Source organism: Coturnix japonica, chromosome 21, assembly GCF_054131305.1.
Source record: "Coturnix japonica strain WE chromosome 21, WE-NBRP24, whole genome shotgun sequence".
Classification (NCBI taxonomy): Eukaryota; Metazoa; Chordata; class Aves; order Galliformes; family Phasianidae; genus Coturnix; species Coturnix japonica.
This window is the reverse complement of record NC_140683.1, coordinates 2,609,485-2,632,592: the sequence shown is the minus strand read 5'-3', so window position 1 is coordinate 2,632,592 and position 23,108 is coordinate 2,609,485. Positions and strand designations below refer to the sequence as shown.

The 23,108-nt window shown below is 37.7% G+C and overlaps 1 protein-coding gene across 16 annotated transcripts in view; it reads left to right on the top strand.

The window, feature by feature from the left end:
• Window positions 1–708: 708 nt before the first annotated feature.
• Window positions 709–23,108, top strand: part of RALGPS1 (Ral GEF with PH domain and SH3 binding motif 1) — an 88,074-nt gene continuing 65,674 nt past the window's right edge. For 5 of the 16 annotated variants that reach the window (XR_014936152.1, XR_014936151.1, XM_032448045.2 and 2 more), the window contains exons 1-11: window positions 709–867; window positions 2,217–2,322; window positions 3,068–3,182; window positions 3,708–3,827; window positions 12,204–12,330; window positions 14,118–14,225; window positions 16,751–16,801; window positions 18,638–18,721; window positions 19,149–19,238; window positions 19,782–19,874; window positions 21,030–21,156. Coding sequence is in view for 13 of the 16 variants with exons in the window: in XM_032448045.2 (XP_032303936.1) it covers window positions 12,274–12,330; window positions 14,118–14,225; window positions 16,751–16,801; window positions 18,638–18,721; window positions 19,149–19,238; window positions 19,782–19,874; window positions 21,030–21,156 (610 nt within the window). In the remaining 3 variants the exon portion in view is untranslated. Of the gene's footprint in view, window positions 868–1,069; window positions 1,524–2,216; window positions 2,323–3,067; window positions 3,183–3,707; window positions 3,828–12,203; window positions 12,331–14,117; window positions 14,226–16,750; window positions 16,802–16,851; window positions 16,928–18,637; window positions 18,722–19,148; window positions 19,239–19,781; window positions 19,875–21,029; window positions 21,157–23,108 lie in introns of those variants that run through there. The other 11 variants (XR_014936153.1, XM_085520820.1, XM_015879397.2 and 8 more) reach the window with 8 other exon arrangements.

Here is a 23,108-nt window from a genome sequence, read left to right as displayed (position 1 = left end):
TTGTGCTGGGCATTTTGTCCAGAAAGACAATGTGAGAAGCAATATTGACAACTTTGTTAAAATAAAATGAACGAAAAAATCCCCCCACACCTACTGGCCTTCCTGGGTCAAGATGGAGAACTTTATTACAAAGGGCCTGTGACTACCAGGATCTTCTTTCTTCCCCTTCATGGAAATGGGGACATTTTCCACCTTCCAGTCAACTGGGCCCCTTCCAGATTCCCAAGGCCATTGCAGAATAGTTGGGACCATCCTCTCAGTGGTATCAACCAGCTCTTCCCGTACCCTGGGATGGATCCCATCAGCCCCTGAAGACTTGGCTGCATTCCTTTGGAGCACCACATCTCCACCACGTTCAGCTGGGAGCTCGCACCAATGTGATGCAGCTACCAATCAAAAGAGCAGGTGCTCTCCTTGTAGTGATGTCTGAACTGGAGCAGCAGGAACCCCAGCAGTGTCTGTTCCACCGAGCAGCGCGGATACCCCCGTTACAGCCCTGAGGCTCCGACTCATCCCAGGAACCCGCCCAACCCAACGCGGCTCCTACGAGCCCGCACACCCCAGGCGAACCGGCCGGCGGGAGCTGCGCGCACCTGCAGGCAGCGGCGGCTCCTGCGCACTCGGCCGCTCTCTGCCGTGGCCCCGCCCCGCTGCACGCGGATTGGTGGGCGCTGCCGTGCGGAGCGCCGGTTGGTCGGTGAGCCCGTCAGTCCGGCGCGCCCCGTTCTCTCCCTTGGATTCCCCCCTTTGCCGGCTCGGGCCTCGTTGTGTGTCTGTGGCGGGCGGGCTGCGGTTTCGTTCTGCTGCCGAGGTGTCGGTACCGAGAAGGATCGCGAGTGTCGTCCGGGGCCGCAGCCTCCGGGACAGGTGAGATGTGGCCGAGCCCCGCGTCCCGTACGGGGCAGGTGTTCGGCGGCGGGGCCTCCTCGCTGGCACGGGACGGCTGCGCCCCCTGCGCCGCACAGCGCCCTTAGGCCCATCCCCGCCGCCCTCGTTCCCGTCCCCGCCTCGGGCGTGTGCGGCGGGCGGAGCTCTGCGGCCGCGGGCCCGGACGGAGCCCGAGCACCGGGGGGAAACGCGCGGCTCTCTGGCGTTCCGTAGTGGCGGGGCGCGGTGCGCGGTGCGGTGCGGCCCCAGGGCAAGTGTGAGGCGCGGGGCCCTGCAGCCTCCGCGGGCTCTGCCCGTAGGAGCGTCCCCCGGTCCGCTGCAGCCGCGCTCAGTCCCACCGGAGCTGTCGCTGTCCTCTGCGTCCGCCAGGCCGCGCACCTCCAAGCGCGTCTCGTTACCGCTGCGTTACGTTGTTGCCCCTTTCCGGCTGCTCCTTTCCATACACCGGCGCGGGCGATCTGTTGTGAGCCGTGTGTGCTGCGCAGGCGGGTTACTGACCGGTTCGCTGTTCAGGTCTGATGAAATGAGGTTGTCGCTTTGGGGCCTGAGGATTCGGGAGGTGCTGTGCGGTTCGAGACGCAGCTGGATAGTGGAAAGTGCAGATAGAAACCACCTGGATTTGACTACATCCTCTGGTGGGCTTCACGAATAAATTTGGAAGCTGTTCTAACGCAGTATGGGTTATATTGTACACATAAGGAGCCTCGATTGCGTGAAATCTGTTGTCAGATCACTTCGGGTTATTTTTCTTCAAACTTGAGCTGCGCTGCAACAGGCTGCAGGGTGTCGAGATGTCAGCGTTGGGTGGAGGAAGAGCTACTGATATGCTTGGCTACAGATCTGCTGTGTGCCCCCGGTCTGTCAATGTGTGTGTGTGGAAAAGGAGCACAGTTACTCTCCCATCTTCTTTTTTTGCGAGAAAGCGTTAAATCTGGGTTGGTCTGTGTTGGCATCTGGATGGGTATTCCCTACTTTAAGGACTTTCAGAGTTGAGTGTAGCTTAAGTATGTTGTACACTGGCTCGTGCTTTCAGATTTTTGAATATTGAATTAGAGAAGCTGCAACTGGCGTGTGAATGTAGACTTCATTTTTGTGTTTAGCAAAGTGTGGCTGATCCTGAAATAGAGACTGCTTAGATGGCATAGTTGAAATACACTGCTTCCAATTATTTTCTTCTATGACTAACATCTTTTTAAGTAGTCAGAAATTCAGTATCCCATCTCTTAAGTAAGCGTAAGTATATTTAACTAAGAAAATGAAGGAATTTAAGTACTAAAAGTCTGTATTTTTCTCATGTTTTGGTAAGTGAGCATTTTCCTGTCTTTCAGAAATTTCTCCGAAATAAATATTGAGATCCCTTCTGAAGGAACATGTTAAACCAAAGGAACTGAGAAGATGGAAACTTTGTGGAAGCTTTCCTAGCGCCTTCAGCAGGTACCATGAAGTGTAGAATACATCAGAATCCTTACACTTGTCTACAGCATGATTTGAGTTAGTTCTTATAGTGGTAGTGGCTGTTTTTTGTCATTCCTTCATATATTTAGTGGTAAATGTTTTCTCTAGCAACAAGCTTTTCATCAAGTATAGCAAATGCATGGATTATTTTTGAAATGATTTTTGTTGGTTTTGTTGTGTGAAATGTGCTTTAGCTTGAAAAAAATATTGGTCTCGAGATGAAAAGATGACATGGAGGTCTCCTTTAGTATTCTGAATATCGATTATGGTTTTCTACAGTAAGTTGTTCCTGCATTAGTTTGATGACATCATGCATCATGTGCATCTGTTCTTGATAAATCCTGTCTGCCTCACTGTAGTCTGCACCTTCAGTAGCAAATGACCTTTAACTATTAATAGTGTGAAGGTGGAGAAGCAATTATTTCTGCCTAACTGAACTATTCTATCATGCTGGCATTTGTAGAGAGCAGGGAGTTTGCTAAGAGTTTTTTCAGATGTATCAAAATTTTATTTGGAAGTTAGTATTTGGAGACATTCAGAGTGGAAGGAACAAATTGAATCGAGTATGTCCTCAAAAAGCAAGTAAGCAAAACTGGCAGGGACTAAGTTTAGTTGACAAAGTTGAGGTGGAATGAGAGTGTGCGCTGTGTTTCGTTTTGGTTGAAATACTTCAGTGTATACTGACTCATTTGTAACTTGGCACTTTGATTCTTCTGTGATTCAGGGTATTTGGCTTCGGCAGATGGTCCTTGCTCTGTGTTTATTAGGAGCACAGATAAGTTCTGAGTATGTGAAGAGAACAGCACTTTTCAAGCAAAGGATTGCTTTCTGTGATGCTGGTAGGAACTGCATGTATTCTATGTTACCAAAGCGAGTTACCAGAACAGTGTTTTCTCAGGTTTTGTTTGCTAAAAGAGCTGTTCTTTATTTGTCAACATAAAAAGTAAGAATAATGGATTGTATTTTATTCTGTGTCCATTCTGCTATGTTTGGTTAAGTCTTGAGAAAACCATAATGAGAATTAATAGTGTTTACCAAGAAACACAGCCATATCTGATTGGAAGTTTTACTGACTGATTGAGCAGAAGCTGCAGGTATTTATTTGGTTATGAATTAGTTATGAAATTCTTAAAACGCTGCTCCCCATCAGTGATGTAACCTTCATTTTTGAGTCCTGCAGCTTGTCACACAGTAGTCAAACGAGACTGTGGAACTGGCCACCAAAGCAATTTAAATCTGGGAGGATGCTTCCTGTATAGTCCTATAAAAATACCATTAACATGTTTTGAGCTAGAAATGCAGTTTGAGAATAAGGGAGTTATATAATAAATACTGCCATAATTCTGTTTTCTGGTGATTTGCAGGAATATCATGCTTGTAAACACTGTAAAACTAATGTCTGGTCAGAGGTGTTGAGTCTGAACAATGGCCTAATGAAGATGTGCAGCAAAATGGGTTGAATGAGCGCAGAACTACCTTATTCTGTAAGTATTCATCTGTGATTGGAGTGGGTATTTTACTGTTTCTGTTTGTCTGAATGGTCTTTCAGCGTTCATTTGCTGAAAGATCTTAGAGTTGTGAAAGTAATTGTAATAGACAGTAATACTGCAGATGTTTCTTTTTCTTTGTTTGCTTTTTTGAGACTTACCTGAATTTGTAGCTCTCTCAAACACACATCTTGTAAGTCAGCAGACCTGTTTGAGGAGTACTGGCTTTTGTTAGAAAACTTCCTTTTCCTGCAGAGAAAACTGGAGCTCAATTTGGATTGTGATGGTATCAGATTCTTGGAGTTAACAGTTATTATTTATTCTTTGTTGAGCATATGTATTGTTTTTGTAGCTAGCATTGTGTCATGGTTTTGTGGTGTTAAGCTGATAAATATTTTTCACCTTTTTTTTACCTTCAGTGTTACACAGTGGTGTTTATTTTTTTCCCCCCTCTTTCTATCTAATAATCTTTCATTTTCTTACCATTTGCTAAGATGGTTGGTGGTTGTGGTTTTTTTTAACTTCAGTAATTATCGGTTATTCTACGTTATAAATGTTATTCTGCATTATAAATGTTATTTTTTTCAGGTGTCATTAGGCAACCTTCTTGAGCTGCTTTTGTAAGGGTGACTCCTGCAGAATATGTATGTTGTTTGTAGTAAGGCAATCTAATTGCACATAGTAGGGAGTTATAACACCTCAACTGCGTTTCTGGAAGAAGCCAGAATATATATGTATACATACATATAGCAGTATATTGTTCATCCATTGTTCTGTGAAAGTGGGACCAACAGTCCACAGTCATTCCTTTTAGACCCTCAATAGAAGACTAAACTGGAGATTCTGATTTGATGGCCTGCTTGGTCTGGTGTATGTACTACAGTTAGGTCACCTTCACACAGTCATCTGTGGGAATGAGGATTGCTTCCAGACTCATTAATTTTAAACCAGTCATTTGAGAGGCATGAGGTGGCTTTCTCTGCTCGTGTTAGCGTCTATGTCTAGAGGAAGCCTAAAACAGCTGGAGCTAGTAATGTTCTTGAGCACTGTCTTGGCTGATCAAAATACTGCCTTCAGTGACTGTCAGCTTTTTTTGGTACAGATTCTGTCTGTTACACCTTGTTGGAAGCACAACCCATAATGACTGTGAACCTATTCACTGTGACCAGTAGTAATCTCTGAATTCCTTCTCCTGTGTGTATGTCTTTTCCTGAGTTATTTGTTTTGGGAACATCATAATTACAGTTGCCTTCTGGATCACATCAAATGAAATAAGCAGACATTTACACAGTCTAAGGTCTTTTTAATACTCGAATGGTCCCAAAATAATGAACATCTCTGTCCTTCGGTTTTGACTGAGGCATAGAAACCTTCTCGATATTTACACTGACATTTCTAACAGATAAATTGTCTCTAAGGCATCCAATTTATTTCTTATGCAGTGAGTTTACAGGTTCTGTTCACTCTTGCTTCCTCCTTCCCCCACCAAGAGGGTGAAAGTTTCTCTAATTAAACCATAGTCTCCTTTGTCCATATATTCACAACAGGCATCACCGAGCAGTCAAAAGTTTATTGCTCAGCAGTTTTCTAGTTATCACCGTGAAGGATTCAAATCTAAAGATCTGGTTAGTTCCAGATCATTGTCTTTCCCGTTAAATGAAGAGTCATCCGAGCATTTGCTTTATTTCCCCCCAGTTTCCTTCTCCCTATTTTTCTTGAGAAATGAAGTTGTGGTATTTATCAGAAGTGCTTGTGCCGCACTGTAATCCTCAGAAATTCTGTCAATTTCAATTATCTCTATGTCAGTCAGTTTCTTTATTTGTACAGCCAGCTATTCCCTGATTTTGTTTGTTGTTGTGCTCTGCTTTCACCCAAACACACTTCTTCCTTAGTCAGTGTTGAAGGCTCTCTGGTAGCAGGTTTTTTTGTTGTTGTTGTTGTTTATTTTGTTTTTTTTTTACTAAAGTCCTAAGCACTCATCATTAGTTCACTGAAAAAAATGGGTGGGATAGAAAAGGGAATTTGTTGACTGCTCTGTTACTGTGGAAGTGCTGGGCTGAACTAAGAAGAGCAGTGCCAGTAGACTGTAGGATATGATCCGTCTTCTCAGCACTTGGTTGCATAATATCTGGACTGCTGTGTTCAGTGCTGGACTCCCTAGTTCAGGAAAGTTATAGACGTACTAGAATGAGTCCAACAAGGGTCCACGAGGATGGTTAAGGGCACTTACATCCTTCATATAATAAGACACTGATTGCTGAAACTACCTATCGTGGAAGAGAGCAGGCCCATGGGAGATGCTACCAATGTATAGAGGCACCTGATAAGAAGATGTAAATAGGATAGAAGCAGACTTTTCAATGCTACCCAGTGAATGGAAAAGAGAGGGAACAGAACAAAACTTGGGAGATTTCATCTAAGCAAGAGAAGATGCTTATTTACCTCGAGAATGGTCAAGCACTGGAATAGCTTGCCCACAAATACTGCAGAATGGTGACAATCAAAATTTGTCTGAACTTTCCTGAGCACCTTGCCCTTCTCGAACACAGGGATTTGAACAGTTTCAGCCTCAGTGATTCTGTGAAAAAATGAGTATTAAAGTTACGGATGTTACAGAGTCTTTGAGAGACAGTAGGATTTCTGAATTAACTTTCTACTGGAGAAGCAGTGAACGAACATGACAATAGTTGTAGTAAATAACTCTTAATGCTAACAAGGGAATATTTATCCAGTCCTGTTCTGGATGTCTTGATTACTGGATCATAGATTAAATCTGGCAAAGCAGTGGTGGTAGTTGCTAGTTCCTGTGATTCACAAATCTATTCCAAAATGCTTGATCTTACAGTCAAAACAATACTGCAGAATTAACACCTATGATGTTGGAAAATCTGAGTGATTAAAGTATTGTCCAGCCCTGGGTGCATTCAATTAATTGGAATGTAGAACAATTAAGAGTTGTCTTTTTACTGTTTTCACATCAACCAAGTTATGACGCTTTTTTTCCATTTTTCTAAAGAACTCTGAAAAATAGATTTTCTGAGTAATTGTGTATAAGAGCAGAACCTAGAAAGAACTCATTTCCATTTTAATTTATTAAGAATATGCATTTGTCTTTGGTAGATTTTCTGAGTTGTGATTCCATACTGAAACAAAAAAGTTAAGGCATTTTAAAAATAGGGCTTTTAATAACTAAAGAATTGCTGCCGCCTAGTGGAACACTGGAAATACTGAAGTGTTCTAAAATGAATCATATTTGGCAAGAATAAGTCTATTTTATGGTTGACACAGAAGGAGACATTTTATGTAGTAGCAAAGGATGTTAGATTTTTTATTTTTTATTTTTTGTGGGGGGGGGGAGAAGAAGTAGCTTGGATTTATTTTCTTAATTTAAGAATTGCAACTTCTTATTTCCAGTGAGAGCAGGACATGTGAGATACTCCTGCTGTCTTTTAACATCTCAACACAAAGCTATCTTCTTTTTTATAGAGCACTTGGAACTGCAGGGGCTCCTCTGCTTTTATGGCAAACACTGCAACTACGAGTCCTTGCTGTACTATAGTGTTTCTATAGTAGGTTACTACCGTGCTTCACGGTACGTTGATGCTGATTAGTGTGGCAGGCGAGATGTCAGCTAGTTTCATTGAGAAATTTAAATGTAGTGCAGTGCTTAACTAGAAATTACTGCTTGAGAGTTTTCCAGTGAAAATGAAAAGCTGGGTTTTAGAGGGCATATCATAAAAACAAACTGAGCTTTGAATATTGTTTCTAAACCTACTGTTAGATATAATTCAAATCAATTGCGTACATCCATAAAACCCAGGTAGTTTGAGACCTGAATTTTGAAGTTGTTTCTTACAACTCACCATGGCAACTACTGGCATTTGGAGTATTTGTCCTTCGTTCTTCATGATAGAACTTAGTTAAGTACACATGCACTAGAGAAGTGGAAATAGGAGAAGTGAAACAATTTTAGTAGGAGAAATCTGTCTCTTCATGATTTGGACTTGATTCTTTGGCAGCTTTTGTCAGTTGATGTAAGAACCTACTTTTCAGTTTGTTTACTCAGTAATAGTTCATGTTATTGGAAAGCATTCATATACCTTTCGGTTTGCAGTCTCCTCAATGACAGGACTCACACACAGTTAATCCAGAGAACCTTAAAAATATTTATATGTTTTTGTTTACATTCATATTTCAATCTGTTGTAGACTAACAAGGCTAATGAGACATAATTTCTTAGTTAATCCTGTTAAGTCTTTGTATTTGTGCTGGTAGTAAAGCAGTGAATGGTTTAAATTCTTGCACTGAACTTAGGAACACTGCTTTTCTTCTAAACAGTGATATAGCTTCACAGACTTTTGTCACAAATCAGAATAGGATTTTATATGCTTAATTTCCATTAGTTCTTCATTGCTCATCATTAACTATATAAGATCCTTAGAAAAGAATGTGTGTGGAACTTCTAGCTTGTTCTTGACCTACTTTATCTATAGGTGGTACTGTTGCCTAAAGCATCATGAAACTTATTTTAGTAACTTCCTGGTGGAATGAGTAGGAAATACACAAGACAGCTGTCACTTAAGAAGACTTTAGTCACATAAGTGTAAAGGCTTTTAAAATCTTGTAGAGCCTAATTACTTTTTTTTTCTTGAGCTATTAGTAGGCAATTTATCTTTGTATTTATTTTGAATACTTCAGAGTTTTTGTCTTGTACAAAATGGCTGAAATTGTTCAGTGCTGAATTATTTCAGGACACGAGCTTGTTCATATTAAACACTGTGACTAGACAATTCAACTGTCTAGATGCTCATCAGTATGCTTATCTATACATTGTATGTCATGAAAGAACAGTGTATAAAATGATGCTCTTTTCCAAAGGAAAAAGTAGACCACTTCTGCCTTTATAATTGAAAACATGATCCTTTTCCTATCCACTTTGCAAAAATCACATGGGAGGGAATGAGAAGTGAGGTTTAGATGGGTATGTGACTGGGTGGAGGCACTCAGGAAAATAAAGATAGGATCTGGTGTCTGAAACTACTAAACTCTTTAGAGGTGTTTCCGTCAGTCAGAAGTAAAGTGATTTTACAGTGCTGTTGCTCAGTGCTTCTGAAGTTTGTGTGTTGCTGTTCTCCAGGTTAGCGAGTATTCTGTTGTAGCAGGATTCAGTAATTGCTTTTTGGAAAAATTTATGGAAATTTTCCTTTTAAAGTGCATTTGAGCTGGCATTCTGTCACTACAATGACAAAGCAGCTGTAAGTTTTTCAGATTCAGAATAATTTTGAGAATTCATTTTGTTTTTATTTTTAAGGCAATGACACTAAGCAAAGGAAATTTCAAGAAAAAAAAGCTGCATAACTACTTAGAATAAGAAAGGCAGCAAAACGTGGTTCTAGATAACCTTGATATTACTTCCCTTTCAGTCTATATTTATTAAAAAAAGAAAACAATGGAATTTGTTTACCTCTTTCAAGCCTCTAGGCTGCAGCTGGTTCTGGTGTGAGTGGTGATATGTTTCACATCAGTGGCTGAATGCAAGCACGGGGGTGCAATTATAACCACATTCTTGTTTAATCCTGTTTTCTTAATACAGTCCCACTTTTGTCTTCAGATATGTTAATTGTACTAACATATTTCCATTTGTACTCTACGCCCACAGCATCTGGATATGATTTTGTTCATGGTTCATGAAGGAAATAAACATTCTAATGTTGAACGTCTAGAGGAATAGTTGTGGAATGAAGAAGCAGGGAAATGAGTGCAGTGATCATAAACCAAAGCTGATCATGGAACTCAGTCCTCAGGTTGTGACAACTGCCTAAAAGAATGACGGAAGTGGAATAAATTATTATTATTTTTTTTTATCTTGTTGGAGATAAATCTTGAAAACATGATCCTTTTGTTGTTACTCATTCACTTGCCTTGCTCCATGAGAGTTAATCATTCTGATGTTTGGTACCATTTTATTTTTTTCAATAAACCAAATCTGGTAACTTCCACTGATTTCAGCCAAGTTTATCAGTGTTCACATGGGGCCCTTGTGTTTTTTAATTGTCTTCACTGAACAGGTGAGCAGCTAATTTGACTATAGGAAGAAACTGTTACATCTTGATAATATACTGAAGTATGTTTTCATTTAAAAGCATGGTACATGTAAGTAAGGTTGGAAATTGGCAAATATATTTGTAGTTTAGAGCTCAGAATGGCCCTACTAGGTCTGATCAGACATTTGTCTATCCTGGTATTTTTTCCTCCGTCAAGAACATTAATGAGTAATCATCACCAGTGGTGGTTTGGATTATCATTCTCATGTTCTTTGAAGACGAGATGGTTTGTTGCTTTTCCTGAATGCTCTGCTAACATTCAGAATTTGTGACGTGGGACTTTCATTAGCCAGAGCTGCTATCTGTACCTCAGTGGCCTTCACAGCTGTTTTTGCATAATGAGTTTATGATCCTTGTCAAATATATATATATCACTAAAAACAATGCAAAATTAGCTCTGGATGGTGCCTCCAGAGGGTGTAGCTTTGGTGTCACAGGTGACAAAATTGGACAAATGCAGGTAGAATAGTGGCAGAGTGGCTGTAGGTATTATTCTTGTGGTTGTTTTTTTTTTAGTTTTTTTTTTTTTCTTTCTAATTTTACTTGATTACTATAAGGAGAAGAAATGCTTACATTAAATGTATTTGTTAGTTGGCAGCAGAGAACCAACAACCTCTGTTTGGTATGTGTATTTGCACTCTGATTCATCATTTTGCTACCAGCAAAAAATGTTAGTGCTTTTGGTCACAGATATTAAAGCATTTTTGTCTCTCCTGTAGTGATTGTTAAAATTAGCAGTAAAACTGACCTTGGGCAGCTTACAAGATCATATAGAGGCTTTTCTTTTCCCCAGTCAGAGCATTTTTGAGTCCATGCACACTGGAAAGCCTAGTAAAGAAGGTGGAGAAGGAAGAGATTAGAGTATTTTATATGGCCATGGTGTAAGTGCCACATTTGAAGGAAATTCCATCATAAAAAACTGCTTTCCTCTGGAGTATTTCTAAGTGCTTTTAATAGGAGCAATTCCAGACCCAAAAATAATTTGCAGTCTGTTACTGCTCAAAACAGAAATTTGTTTGTATGTGAGGTAAAGGAAATTGCTTCTTGACTAGTTTGAGACAATTCTGGCATCATTTTCAACAGAGATACTGATTAATTTCACATGTCCATGAGATTATGTGGAGAGCTGACCTTGTGGGGTGTTAAGTGCAGTGAAAATGTCAGCTTTACTAACTAAGCTGAAATAGAATTTATTCTGAATTAGTAAGTGCTGTGGTCAGGCTGTATGGTTGTTGGTTTGTTTTCTTCTTGTTTTGTTTTTTCTGTCTTTTTTTTCTCTGTAGATTTGAAAATAAAGTTGCTCATGATTTCTTTTATTTACCCTTCTGTAAAATTTTCAATAAAATGAATGCTTTTGTATGTGGATGTACAAGTTGTTGTATCTGGATAACTGATTTTATTTTGATAATTTGTGTGGGATTCTTATGAGTATCCTTGCTACCTGAATTCCTGTAGTCACATCAGTTGTTACTTCAGTTGTGCTTGTTTGGATACAGGTTTTCTTTGTGATTCTGTGGCTATGTAGCTGGAATGAATTATTTCAACCAACTAGACAGAGGTAATGTCTTTGTTATACCACTTGAGGTTTTTGTGGCCATTCAGTCTCTGGTTTCTGGAGGAAGCTTAACGTGGTATGTTATATGTGTGAAGTCCCAGGCCAATTTGGAATTGCATCTCTCTGCTTGAAGACCATTTGAAAATTCTTCCTGCGGTGGAGGGTGATGTTGGCTGGTTTTCTGTCCTAGAAAGTATCCATTCTTTGTGACCTGATATAAAATACTTTCATGCACACCTGTCTGTAAATATTAGCGGAGGTCTGAGCAGCTACTAACGTGATTTCTGTTTTCTAAGAATACAGTCAGATTTCAATGTCCTTTTTTAAGTGTAATTAGTGCAGTCAGAAGTGATGAGCAGGGAATTGTGAGGAAACACCATTTCTTCAGTCAGTTGTTTCAATTTCTTGTCTCTAAATGTATTCTGTTATCCTACAGTTTCTAGATGAATGAATGTAGTCTTTACATAAAATCTAATTCAACTTAATCGCCAACACTTCTTCTTCTTTTTTTTTTTTTTAAAGCAAAAAACCAAAACATTTATTAATTGAAAGTGGAGATCAGGATTTGGCATAGCTTTCATGATACAGTCCTTTAGAATTGGTTCCTGAAAGGCAAAAGAGGATCTAACCTTTACAATTATATCGTTTCTAAGATTTTTTTTCACAGAGAAAAGAATGGGAAATCATCTTTCATGATTACCTTTTGCTTTACAGGAGTTTTGTTTTCATCATGTTGTACTACCAGTGCTGGCAGAGCTGAAAATTTCTGCGTCTTGGTGCGAGCATGTATAAAAGGAATGACTTCAAGGCCAATGTGATGGTCACCTCTGCCACTCCAGAGGTACAGTTCACTGTTGGTTTTTGTTTGTTTTAATTGTATTGTTTTATCTCCATTATCAAAATGAAAGCTTTGATTTGTTTCAAAATGCAAGGAAGCACTTTTCCACTGTAGGTCATGTCAGTTGTCTTTCTTAAGAGTGATGTAAAATCACTGGCGGTGTTCAAGAGGTGTCTGGACGGTTTAGTAGCTTAGTGGATAGTAATGATGATAGGAGGACAACTGGATTAGATGGTCTTGTAGGTCCTTTCCAACCTTTTGATTCCACAATTCGCTGATTCTTTGATTAATATTTGACAACATGGTAATTTGAGCTCTGTGGTTATAATCCTATTCTTTTGTTATTGTTGATAATGATAATTACTGATTTAGATTAGTTTTAAATAGTATTTTTGACCATTTACTGCATAATGTACATTTCTGAAAATACCAGTATTTGCTAACTAGTTAAGAACAATGTAATGTGCCACTCAGATATATTCCATCTAGTTGGCTTTCTTTTTTTGGGGAATAAATTTTCTTGTCTATTAGTAGTCTTTAAGATGGTGTGCATTTTAATCCTTTGGAGACCAGGCAACAGAAAAAGCGTTCTATATGATCTGTGTTCAGATGGTAGGCAGTTGTCACGGGTTTACCCCTTGAAGTCAGTCCGTGGTGGGGTTGCAGGCCCTGGGAAAAGAAAAAGGAGAGACGAAGGAGTGGAGGGTAAAAAAAAAGAGGAAGGGGTTTGCCGCGACCTGGCCAGCACTGGCCACTGCTCCAGGAGAGGGGGAAGAGCAGAGAGCGAGCAGATGGTGTTAATGAAGAGAAAACATGGCATTTGATCCCTTTGAAGTGATTCTCCTAATTTTCACGATGTGAATCGGTTATTTCAGTAGTGAACTCTATAAACTATATAACAAAACAAAAATACATAATACAGCTGTGGCCTGTAGAAGACCTTCTTAAATATAATATGAACACTCTCTTCTCTCAAGATGGGGAGAATTTCAATCTGGATGTGTAAATCTTAGTTCTGCCTTCCTCTTAAGTTGAAATTCCTGTTGAATATGGTATGAAGAAGCCATTTCTCTGGATACAATGAGTAGTCTCCATGGTCAGACCAAAGATTCTTCTAATCGGTTATTCTGCCTTTGAAAGTGACCAACTGCAAATGCATGAGGAGGGGCACGGGGGCAGTGCAAGCACACAGTGAACATCCCCCTGATGCCATATGTTTGCACCCTCAGGGCTTCCTGAGGGGAATGTTCTGGTTAGTAACTCTTAATGGGTGTCTTCCAGAAATCAATCTTGTCCCCTCTTTGAATCCATGTAATCTTTGGACTTGTACAGAATTCCATATCGGGGTGTTTCTCAGCTTTACTGCATGTTTTGTGAAGACTGAACTTTAGTTACATTTCAGGACAGGTTAATTTTCACTTTCATTTTCTTCCCTTCTCTGTGTGCATGATTCAAATCTGTCTACTATTCCTACCCTTTGCTTGGCTTATTTAATTGAAACATTTCCACTGAATATGAATATTCAAAATCCCAAGTTTGCCATTATGTGACAGCTCTTTTATCTGTATTTCAAACATAACTTTCAAAAGCTGGAACATCTATAGAGCTAGAATTATATGTTGCTTTAGTTCTTACAGAAGGAAGTTTTCTGGTAATGTTCACAAACTATGTGAAGCTAAGCTTAATAATTTAAAAGTATGAATCTTTTTGAAGTTCTTTTTTTTTTTGTGTGTGTAATTTCTTGATATTTTTTAAACCACCATGCTTTTTTTTTCTTTTTTTCTTTGTAGGGTAGTAGCAGCTCAGATTCTCTGGAAGGTCAGAGTTCAGATTATGCCAATAAGAGCTATGATGCAGTTGTATTTGATGTATTGAAAGTAACTCCTGAGGAGTTTGCTGTAAGTAGAAATATGTATTTTGCATTTATGCATGTCTACCCTTCATGGCTAGCAGAATATAAAGAATCTATTACATGAACTGTGTTTCAGAATTTAATATTTCAGTGCTGAATTGACACAGTATATTTGTTTTTTATATTTGATATTTTTTTTTCTACTTGATTTTTTTTCTATTTGATTTTTTTCCCCCAGCGTTTCAGAAAGCAGTACACTTGGTAATAATACATAACGCTTAGTATGCGTAGTTCTGTTTTTTTTTGTTTGCTTGTTTCTTTGTTTTAATTGAAACCACAAATATTCATATTTTCTAGTAAAATATCAGTTTCTCAGAAAAATCGGTTTGTTAAAAACAGTAAATAAACTTTGTAGTCATTAATGCAAAGTTTTCAGTAGCAAACAAAAAGCAGAGCTGCTGTTTTGTCATGAGTCTTATATAGTTTCCATGGTTTGTCTCTTACTGTGTAATTTACATATTTACTTGCTGGGGAACCTGAAAGAGTAAAGATGACAGTTATTGAACCTTGAGCAATGTTTCCATGAATATTCTCGTCATCAAAACAATGTTCCATTCATTTGTCTTAGGATCATACCTGTAATGCCACCTTCACAAAAGGACATGGAGGTGTTCAAGGCTGGGTTGGATGGGACCCCGTGCAGCCTGGTCTAGTATTAGTTATGGAGGCTGATGGCCCTGGCTGTGATGATCCTTGAGGTCCCCTCCAATCCAAGCCATTCTAGTATTCTATGATGGTATGGCTGCATTGTTCCTGTAGGTCAGTCACTTTGTAAAACAATAAATTGCGATGAATCTTTTTTTTTTTTTTTAAACGATAATCCAGAATACGCAGATGAAAACTGTCCATAGGTAGGAATGTAAAACTACTTGGATGGCAAATCTGCATCACTTCAGCTTAAAACAAACAAACAAAAAAAAAAACGTTTTGCCATTTTGGCTCCTTTTTGGCAATGTTTTACAATTTTGTATAAAATCAGAAAAATAACATGAGAGTTGATTAATCTTATTAGAGGAGGCAGAATGTGAAGTCTGAAGATAGCTCCGAACACTGTATGTACTTAACACAAGCAGAATGTGTTAGTGGTGAATTCAGAAATGTATCTATAAAGTTATGTGATTGATTTAGTATTGCATGTAATTCACAACTCAGCAGTTTTTGTTACATTCAAAATCTTTACTGCTGTTGCTTTGAGACAGAAGCCTGTTGGTGAAGGTCTTTATTTAATGGTACACTTTAAAAACACACACGTGTTATGTCATTTAAGACATCTTTTAGCTCCCATGTCCAAACATCTGTAATCCTTTCTTCTTTCTCTAGTTCTAGTGGTGATCAAAAGCCATGATAACTTTCCATTTAAGTTGTGATGATTTTGGTTACCAGCCATGACCAAGAACCTTACTAATAATGCTGTTTGTTTCTTTGTAGTTGTTGGTGTTAATTTCAGGATGATCTTTTAACATGAAAACTTCTTTAGCTGGAGAAGTTGCTGTTATTGTCCCAGGCTGAAAACTTTTTGTGATTTAGTTGATCTTCTCGTTTAGTGACAGCTAAGAGTGGTCAGAGGGTGGTCAACTAGGAATATGTAGCAACACCTTTGTTAAAAATAAGTAACAATTTATGGAAAGAAATCTTTTCTCATTAGGCTCATGTGTAAGGATTTATACTAATAGTAGAAACTGTTTTAATATCTGAATTAAATGGAAAGATACCATTCTTAATTGGTGTAATTGATTGAGCATTCTGAGAATTGGTTTGGAAGTTATTGCATTGTTTTAGAAAAACAGAGCAGCAAATGAAGCTTTCCTGAAGAAAGATCCAAGGCAGCATTCATTTGAGACACTCCTAAGTATTAAATCATGAGAATTATGAAGTTAAAAGCTCAGTAAATTTATATACTCACAGTACAATTGAAGAGCCTGTTGTTTAAATATATTTTACAGGATTTTAGTTTATACAGTGTAATTAGGAAACAATAGAGGTATCTGAAAGGCAGCATGCTGAGCAGTCTACAACTACTTAAATCATTGGCTTTGTAACAGCATTATGATGTCTTATTATGAGACACTCATTGGTAACTAAAAATGTGTGACCTCGTTTAAGTGTGTTTCAGTTATACCTTGTTAATATCATAATGTGTTATTGCATTTCAAGGCAGTGATAGTCTGCTTACTGTGTGACGGGCAAATAATTTTTCCCGCCATTTCTGTTATGTCTGTAAGTGCGCAAACCCTTTAGACTCTGAGAAACCTAATCTTAGTTCTTTCTATATGTACCTAAAGCCATCACCTACTTGCAGCAATTAAATGTAAAAGAGTGAAACGACTTGTTCCACTCAGGTGGCATTCTTGTGGTATGATGGTCTGTACGGGGTGGCCTAATTCTGGGCTGATCATTTCTAGTCTGTGGAGAAAATACTACCGCATGTTTGAAGGGCCATATCAAGCAGATGAAAACATGTAATTGTTAGCTCTTCATGTAGGATGAATTAAAATTCCATCTTTATTGCAGAGCCAAATTACATTAATGGATATGCCAGTATTTAAAGCTATACAGCCTGAGGTAGGTTTTTGGTTGTTTTTTTTTAACTGTTTGCATTTTTGGATTTTCAGTGCTGTGGAAATGTTACCTGTAAATGTAAAGCTATTTCATTCTGAAACACCCAACTTCCTGCACTCTGCTAGCACTGTGAGTCTAATATCTAATAATCCAGCCTGGTTTACTTTGATTTGTCTTCTGTCTTCAAAGGAGACAGCTATGCTATTTTAGAAGCCCTGCTATATGTGAGTGTTTATTAAAAAAATAAATCAAGTTAAAATGGATTATTCTCCTTCCTGAATTTGTTGGTTCATGTTTCACTTGTAGAAGGCTTCAATGCTGAAAGGTGGAGATCTGAAGTATCTTGGAACTTGAGACACTTTTTCTGGTGCTCACGCAGTAATGTGTGGCCATTTCTATCTGGAGAAATTGTTCAGTGTGCATGAAATGATTTTTGGATGTGGAGAGTTTGTTGACTCTGCTGTTTGGTGTGAAGACCTCTAAAGTTAGCAGTGCACACATTTGAAAAGTTGGGTAACGTGATTTAAACTGAAATTTGTGATTCCAAAAACTGAAGAAATCATTTAGATGTGGTGTGAGGGAGAACTCATTTTTCAGTATGTAAAGATAGACTGCTCGTCAGATCTGTGTTAAGGCTGTCTAGATAGATACGTGGTAACTTGAGTCTGTAATTAAAAAGAGCTTTCTGGCAAAATCCAACATTTAGTTACCACTGCAAGTTTCTTCTGATGCATAATTTAATAGTTAATTTATTGGGGAACTCATTCCTTGTTTTGTTTTTTAGATCTTCTAATAACTATATACTTCTAAGAAGAATTTCTGCTATCTATTTTGCTGTTTATTTGAATGATTATATTCTGCTGTACAGCAGTTGATTTTTCTTTTTATTTTGAACTGGATTGACTTTGAATTTAATCTCTGAGATGAAAGAGCATTTAAAAATGCTTTTTGGACTGCGATTAAAGCATGTGCTGTGCTGGCAATCTCTTACTTTATTAGCACCAAAGTACTATTTTTAAGTACTTGCCACACTTCAGTCAAGTCTGGCTAAATTCTAATGTCTTAAAAAACAAAGCAAAAAAGCAAGAAAAAAACCTGAATCTGAAAAAAACAACCCAAACCTCTAAAGACTTGTCCAGTGTTCAGGTTATGGATTCTTTTGGTCTAAGTATCACTTACAGACTTTTCAATTTTTATGTTTTGTTTTGTAACAATTGTAAACATTAACATTACGGTTGCAAACCTGTGTTCTTTAAATAGTTTAGATCTCACATTTTAATGAAACAAATCAGAGTGAGCATGCTAAACTATGATACATTCATGGAAGTTTTACTAACTAATAATGAGGTTGACAATCAGGATCAGTAGCTAAGTTAACCATCTCATGAAGCATAGGTTTACTGTGTCTCTTAAAAATATATATATATATTTAATTGTAGTTTTGCTTACTGATATGTTTTAACTTGAAGTTGAAGTTTGAAGTAATTAGAAATTAACGATTTCTTTTACTCCTTTGCCCCCTGATTTGTTTCTGTGGGGTAACCCTGGACTAATTCAAGTGTATAATTAAATTTCAGAGAAATCAGTTGTGACCGCCTGCTTACTGTCCCTTTGTATGAATGTTAATAATGGTGTTTATTTTTTTCCCGGTAGCAGAATACACAAATCACATCTAATATGTATATCAGAAAAAGACAGAAGTGTTTGGTTAGACTAGTTTTCATCAGTGTGATGCCTTGGATTGGTTTTAGCAGTACATGGTAGATCTCTTGTGTCAGTTTTCTGTACTTGTTAACATTTTTCAGATGTTACCGACTCTGAAGGCTTTTTGTTTCCTAGGAACTAGCCAGCTGTGGGTGGAATAGGAAAGAAAAGCATATCCTTGCTCCAAATATTGTTGCCTTCACTAGGAGGTTTAACCAGGTAAATAATTGGGTAAATGTGATGAAGTACTGTTTACCAGTTGTCATTAAGTACAAAGAGAAGTAGATCTGCTTCTGTGAACTAAAATTTAAGAATATTTTTATAAATGTGGATTAAGATTTTTAAATGATAGTTCTCAGTTACTCTGTCCATATTTCTCTCGTGTCTCTAGACTTAGTTCCTAATATTTGTCAATGTGTTGTGATAGAATACTAGCAATTCTTTTTCTTCTTTTTCTGTAGCCTACTTATCCCTTTAGAGTCACTTCACTTATCTACCTACTTCTTATGTTCAGTGGTCGTGCTTTTGGGTAGATGAGAACTCTTTATCTTACCATGTTTTCTTCACAGAGCATCATAGTAGTTTATAAATGTCTTAGGCAGTAAAGTCCTTTGTTTTAAATAAATTGTATGTGTTTACTTTACAGGTCAGTTTTTGGGTTGTGAGAGAAATATTAACAGCACAGACGTTAAAAATAAGGGCAGAAATACTGAGCCATTTTGTGAAAACTGCTAAAGTAAGTGCAGATTTATTGTACTGTGATTTAAAGTTTTATTTGTGACCCTCTTATAATTAATACTATTAACATCTTTAGTTCATCTATTTGGCCTGCTTAAGTATTTCATTTCCAGAATTATACTGATACATTAATGTTCATTTTCAAGAACAATAAACCAAGTAATTATTTCCTATTTCATGTTTTCTGTTCCTGTATCTTGGTGTCACTTTGTCTCTCTGCCTCCTCATGTCCACTGTTTTTGGGTAATACACAGACAAGAACTTTTTAGTTTTCATACTGTGTTTTCTTCATGAACCATCATGAAGATGGTACAAATTAGATAAACTTATTGTTTTAGGGGGTATATTCAAAAAATTTGCAACTTCTTAAGAAGTCTTTGGATTTCCATACGTTGATGGCATTGGATAATATTTTGTTTGTTTGAAGCTGTTGATGGAAACTATTTTATAAAGGCAACTTTGAGGTTAAATTAATCCTGCTTTGCTTTTTTACATACTAAAACTTACTACTTTTGTTTCTTTCTTCCTTTTTCTTTAACAGAAGCTTCTAGAGCTGAATAACCTTCATTCTCTTATGTCTGTGGTGTCAGCACTACAAAGTGCCCCTATCTTCAGACTCACCAAAACCTGGGCTGTGAGTTATCTCTTGACCATTGTCTTTTCTTTCTTGTTTGAATGCTGACATTTTTCTGAATATTATGAATTATTTTGTGCTCTGGGAGAAGACATTCAACATTCTTAGTCTTGTGGGCTTGTGGTGCGTTTGTTTTTAGTTTGTTTGAAGGCAGTACTGTCTTATATGGATTTTTGTTTTCTGTTTCTGTATTAGTTTGTTAACTGTGTGGTCTGTGCTGTTCCAAACCTGCAGAAGGCTTCTTTTCTTTTGTCAGCAATGTTGTTTTATGGATTACTCTTGTCAAGCCCATCCCTGTGCTGAACAAGGGAAACTGTTAACTCATGAATGTCCACTGCAATATTGCTGATGTCAATTAAAGAACTCACAGTTCTGTAGAACAGCCAGATTTATGATTGTAGAACATTGTGTGGAACAGCTGGACTTATGAGCTCTAAAATCTTAAAGTGATCCAACGGAGCAGTTGTCGTCAGAAAGTCCAGCAGTGAGTGAATGTACAGTATGACAGTTCTCCATTCATTGAAACAGTTGGCTTTTAAAGTGTCTTAAAAATACTGCTGGTGAATCTAAAAACAAATGAAATTGAGAATGTGTTTTTATAGCTACAGTTGCATATGTTATGTTTGTGGTTTAATCTTCTGTTAGAATAGTATATTTTGCAGTGCTGTAGTAAGTCCAGTAATATAAAAGTGTCAGCATCATGGGAATTTACTTTTCTTAGATTTCTTTTTTTTTCCCCAGAAAACTTTGTTGTACTTCTAACGTGACACTGAAATGGCACTTCTTGCTCTTTGTACTCTAAAATTCATAAGATTTTTAGCAATTCTAATAAACTAGGAACATTTGGATGACTGTAAATAACGTACCTTTTTTTCTTTAAAAGTTTTAGTGCCCCTGAGATTATTCAAAACTCCACAGTAGTGATATGTGGGTAAATGATATCAATCAGAAACAATAATTGTATTTTTCATAATTTAAAATTGTAAGATTTTCTAATTAGCAGCAGCACTTTTTTAAACATGCTACTGTGGGTGATAATCAATTAAATTTTAACTTGACTGTACTGTGGGTGATTCAAATAAGTTGGTATTCGTTCTTGTCTTTGTCCAGATTCTTTGTTTTAAATCCATGTAATCTTCATTTTTTTCTATGTAGCTTTTGAATCGCAAAGACAAGACCACTTTTGAGAAGTTGGACTACTTACTTTCTAAAGAGGACAATTACAAAAGAACACGAGAGTACATCAGAAGCTTAAAAATGGTTCCAAGTATTCCCTATCTAGGTGAGTGAAAATTTGGCTTATTTATTTGTAGCTCATTTTTAAATCTCAAAAATCAGTGTATAGTGTTATTTACCTGAACTTACTACATATAGTTGGTTTGCCTCCCTTCATTTCATGAGATTCTGTGAAATCTGGTGGAGTTTTTAATGCTATATTCGGATCTGTTGTGTGCATTACCTATGTCTGGAACTTATGTCTTTGTTTAAGTGTGCTTTTGAGATCATCAGAATATGCAAGAGCACTGTTTCAGAAATGTCTTCTGAGTACAACCTGATCTAATATGTCATTCCTGTAGCTTTCTATTTTTTTTGCTGGACTGTTTTCTTTTAGATACCCCATAATTTGGTACCTCTATGCTGTATAGTTGCTTTATGTCAACTTCTTGTAAATATGTTGAAATGGGGAACAAACTACAGTGCCAGTTTGGCATGTTTTTTCAGTAACTCCCTTTTTTTCTTCATATAGACAGATTGTATCATTACTTCCCCTACTGCTCTTTTGACTTCTGGTTCCTGAATAGTACTGAACTGTGTCAGCATTCCTGAAGAGCACCCTAAAAGCACAGATTCCTGTTAAAGAAAGCATTTTGTTGCACTGGAATGTTTTCAGAATGCTGTTGTGTTTTATTTTGTCTGTTTTTAAAGTAAGAAATCAATCTCTGAAATACTTAATTATATTTTTTTGAAAGTAATTACTTATAACTGAAACAGTAAGATAATTTACTGTAATTATTTTCTCTGTGGAAGTATGCGTAATAAAAAGCTGAATATTGTAGCCTTTTGATACTTAAAGGGAGACTATAAACAGGAGGGAGACTGACTTTTACATAGACTGCTAGTGGTGGGACAAGTGGGAATGGCTTTAAATTAAAACAGGGAAGATTAATTACATAGTAAGTGGAAATCTTTTACTGGGAGGGTAGAACAAGCTGCCTGGAGTTTTGGATGCCCTGTCCTGATGTGTCCAGGCTGCATGTAACACTTGGCAGCCTGATCTGGTGGGTGGCACCCAACCCACAGCAGGAGTGGGGTGCTAAAAGAGCAGGATGTTTTTGTTTTGCCTTTAATTTATGATTTTGGTATTAGACCCAAACTTTTAATTTTTCTCCTCTGCTCTCAAGAAGTGTTTGGTATCTATTTGATAAAGAAAGTGCGCAAATAGTATTTAAAAATAACACCTTCATTAAAGACCATAAAAAGCTCTTGTAATTTGCATAACCTGCAGATTTAAAAAAAAAAACACAAACAAAAAAACCATGTCCAATTTGAATTATTATTATAAATTCATCTTTGATTGAAGGTGACATCTGTGAGTGCTGTTGTATCAGCTAAAAGTGTTGGGGGACAGTGAAGTTTCTGCAGCTGGACAATTCTTTAAAAGACTTTGTCTTCCTCATATTCTTTTCCAGGGAGGAAAGGTATAACATACCTAAGTACTGTTTCAGACCTTAGCTTGCTAGAGTTTGTTTTTTTCATCAGACTTCGTATCTCCAAGGTTAAATCACATCTTCATGCACTGACTTCTGTGCTTTGTGTAGACAAAACTCTAGGCTAATTACTCAGGTTTTATGTGATGTGGTTAGGGAATATGGCCTTTTTAACAGCCTAGATATGGATTTAAAGCTGGTCTTGGGTGTTTGCTATTGAGATGCATCTGTAGCAGTATTTACTTCTACAGAAAAGCACCTGTAACACTCATGTTTTAAAAGTTTACAAGCACCGTAGTCAGTTACCAGCAAAAAGTAATTCTTCCAAACTAACAGATCCATGGCTAATGCACCCATTGTATGTAGGTGTGTTGTGCTCCTACGGCATGTGTTACGGTAGCATGTTACCAAAGGAGTACAAGAGAAGCATGGAGTGTGAATGTGACGTAAGGATGTTGCAAAGCTAATTTTTTTTCAGGAAACGGATTATTTTGTTATAGATGTGTGAGGAATTGAATATACAAAC